We start from the raw sequence: 3,430 nt of genomic DNA on the forward strand, positions 1-3,430 counted from the left end.
GAATCTTATTCGAGATGAACGCATCAAACGAACTGCCTGACTTTCGATGTTCTGCACACCAATTTATATCCAAAGTAGCTTCAGCAAAATGAGATATGCGCGTATTGTATGGACGCAAATTCATTTCTAATCTTTGTGAAAATTTTGCAAGAAAAATTATTCCACTAGCAATAGTTAAAAAGATGCGGTTTAATGAATGCCACAATAGGCACGTACAGAATATCATAACAATGCACTGTGCATGATGACATCTGTGTCACATTTGGAAATATTGTTTACGCCGCAAACTACTGGGTTAAACGCACAAATAACATAGAGTAGATAGTAAATGTTGGAATAAAACCAAGAAAAAACAAGACCACAGAGCTTCGCTTCGCGCCGCTCTGCGTTCTTGAGTTTTTAGTTATTTAATCTATTTTGTTGTTTCACAACAAACTATTTTTTGGCGCACTACATGAAATGTATTTCATCAAAGTAACTTTGAAGTAATATATTTATTTTCAAAATGGTTGCCTTTGGTTTAAATTAAATAAATAATATGAGCATAGAATCTAAAATCACTTTAATTCTGGTCAAGACTCAGAAAATATTATACGAAAAATTAATGTAATTTTTAAAAAACATTTGATAATAAAAATTTGATTGGCGCTTTGAGATGTTGTGCACTTATTTGTCGTAAGTGCACCTGTTTTAAATTAAATAAAAAATATGAGCATAAAATTCAAATTCACCATAATTTGTTTCATCACTCGAAAAGTATCTAGAAAAAAAAGCAGATTAGTAGCTCTACATTTCATGTAGTGCTAAAAATATAAATTTGGAACAATTTGGAAACTGTTCATTCAGTTTTTATCGCATATATCTCATTTTTTTGTCATCATAACATGTTGTTTACAATACAAAAAAGGCGTTTACAATTAGTCTAAATGTCAGATTACATGCTCTACTTTTATTTGGTTTCCCTTCAAGTGGATGACGCCATTCCGTTTTTGCGGACTTGACATTTCCTCGCCACACTCCAAATGATTTACATCAAAAATGGCTTCTTGTAGCATTTTCCTTTGATTTCAGCCTTAATATGTGCGAGAACTTGAACATGCTTTTTCTGGAAATACACAAAAAGACGTAAGGAAAGGAGACGAATTAGGAGAAGAGTAAGCAGATTGTGATGAAAAATTGTAATGCGTCGTCGCACTGTAATATTGATTTTGCTCTGCCACATTTCATCATCATTTTCATTTATATTGGCAAATTCAATGAAACTCATGCTCAAATAATTCAATTTGTTTCGACATTAAAGTGTTCATTCTATCGGAATTTCGTTTAATTTTTACCTCAGCGAAGAATTTCCATAGATCCAACAAAACTTTGATTGTAGTTTTCAATTCCGTTACGATGCATCTATATCCAAAAAAAAGAACAATTAGAGAAATAGATGTTAGTTATCGATAAAACTATAAGCAATTTAACATACACTTTCTTGTCCATGCCAACATATTTATTACAAGCGATAATTCTTTCAATTGATTCCTTCAGTTCGATATTATATGTGATCCAGTCGAGTGCATCGTTATTATCGCCGATTGCAACGACAAGAGATTGTACCACGCATTTAATATGCTCAATATTGAAGTATTTCTTGAAGTTGAATTTATTTAGGCTGACTTTGCGCGACAGATAGATGAATTCGTCGTCAGGTGAGGGCACGTCGAGTTCACATTGCGAAACAAGAGCAGCGTGAATTTCTAGCGCCACATCAGAATGATTCTAAATCCATGAGCAGAAACAAAATGAACGATCTCAATATTGAAAGTGTAAGAATGAAGAGTTCCACCAGGGTGGCGGCATGTTGAATTGTACTCACCTCATAAACATTTTCCAAGAAACCGACCAATGTGTATACAGCTTCACGCATTTCTTCATCCGCACACCTGTTGGCAATTCAGATTCAATAATTTGCTGAATATTCAAGATGATAATGGCATGAATATGAACAAAATCACTCACTCGTCGCTTTGTGGTTGTGACTTCTGGGCTTGACATTCGTACAAAGTATTGGTGTGCATGACGATTGGGAAATAGATTGGAAGCCAAAGATCGCCTAGTCCATGTTTTTGGTCAATGGGTAAAATGGTTTTGGCAACGCATTCCAATTGAGATGCCGCTGCCTTGATTTTATCGGTGTTGATAGTGGCCGGTGCGCCCAAACCAACCTATAACACGAATTGGAAATCGAAAAAATTTCACAATTTCAACTATTCATCTCGAAATCGAGCGAAATAAATATCAATATGACTACGTCACCAAATGTTTACCGAAATAATTGCGGCAAGCGCAACAAAAATTATACTTTTGGCTCCCATGTTGTACTTCCAACTTCAAAACGAATTGAGTAATGAGCCCGAGGAGTGCCGGCAATTATTTTATATAGCTCGTGAAAAATCTCATGAATTTGGATTTGGTTCGCACTCGCGCCCGTGCCGTATTAATTTATTTATTAATCTCATTTATTAACCTTTGATAAAGTATCAGCGATTAAATTTTTTTTTAAAACACGAGCTTTTACAGATGTTAAAAAAAAATCACATTGCGATTATATGACAATTGATGATTTGTTGTTCTGAACTGAACGGTGTACGAAATGAGGTTTTCAGCATTGTTCGATTTATGGCACGTTTAAATCAATTGTGACAATATTGGCATTGCTGTGTACTGGTTTCGACTAGACTGGATGGAAATCGAATTGCGCGTCTAAACGAGCGCACGTCATCAGAGTAATGAATTTTTTTTGCATTATAGATTTGGTTGATGTTCAACCGAAGTTGATCACTAGTTACACCTTCTGATTAATTGGGATACATATTTAAAATTCATTTCATTGTCCATTGTATGATAGATATCGGTGCGTACGAATGGGCCGTTTTTGCGACCGTCGACATCATCATCATAATCATTATCATCATCATTGCCAGCATTGTAGACGTCGATGTGCAGGTAGTTTGAGTAATTTTCAGGCAATTGGGAAAGGAAAATGCAAATAAGTGTGTTTAGAAAGCAAAAATGGGCATGTGGGAATCGAGAACGGCCAGCCAGCTTACACAACTTACACACACACACACACATTCAATTTATCAAATTAGATAACGAGTGTGCTGAAATTCATTTCGACGCTTTCTGCAGGTAATAATATTTCGGTCGGTTGTGATTTAGATGGCAGCCGTAGCACCGCCATTACATCATCAACAGCAGCTACAGCAGCAACAGAGCAACACACAATACAAATGATGACTGCACATAATCTGAACCTTATTATCAAACATTAATGATTCATAAAATATTAAAACACACAACATTTTGTAGGCCATTCGTTTGTTCCACGACTATCTCTTTTTCTCTTACCTCCCTCCCCCCCCTCTCTCTCATACATACA

The 3,430-nt window shown here is 35.5% G+C and overlaps 1 protein-coding gene across 2 annotated transcripts; it reads right to left on the bottom strand.

The window, feature by feature from the left end:
- Positions 1 to 832: 832 nt before the first annotated feature.
- On the bottom strand, positions 833 to 2,470 carry LOC129574068 (uncharacterized). Of its 2 annotated transcripts, XM_055455435.1 has the most exons (6): positions 2,316 to 2,470; positions 2,008 to 2,213; positions 1,865 to 1,931; positions 1,475 to 1,767; positions 1,335 to 1,401; positions 833 to 1,105 (listed from the first exon to the last, which is right to left on the bottom strand). In XM_055455435.1, exons 1-6 carry the CDS (start codon positions 2,361 to 2,363, stop codon positions 1,028 to 1,030), a joined length of 759 nt encoding a protein of 252 aa, XP_055311410.1. In that variant the 5' UTR covers positions 2,364 to 2,470; the 3' UTR covers positions 833 to 1,027. The 2 variants fall into 2 exon arrangements, with proteins under 2 accessions (XP_055311410.1, XP_055311409.1); XM_055455434.1 differs by having other exon boundaries at positions 833 to 1,401.
- Positions 2,471 to 3,430: the final 960 nt, after the last annotated feature.

This window comes from Sitodiplosis mosellana, unplaced genomic scaffold, assembly GCF_009176505.1.
Source record: "Sitodiplosis mosellana isolate CC-2019 unplaced genomic scaffold, AAFC_SMos_1.0 Smas_scaffold_6150, whole genome shotgun sequence".
In the NCBI taxonomy this organism is placed as follows: domain Eukaryota; kingdom Metazoa; phylum Arthropoda; class Insecta; order Diptera; family Cecidomyiidae; genus Sitodiplosis; species Sitodiplosis mosellana.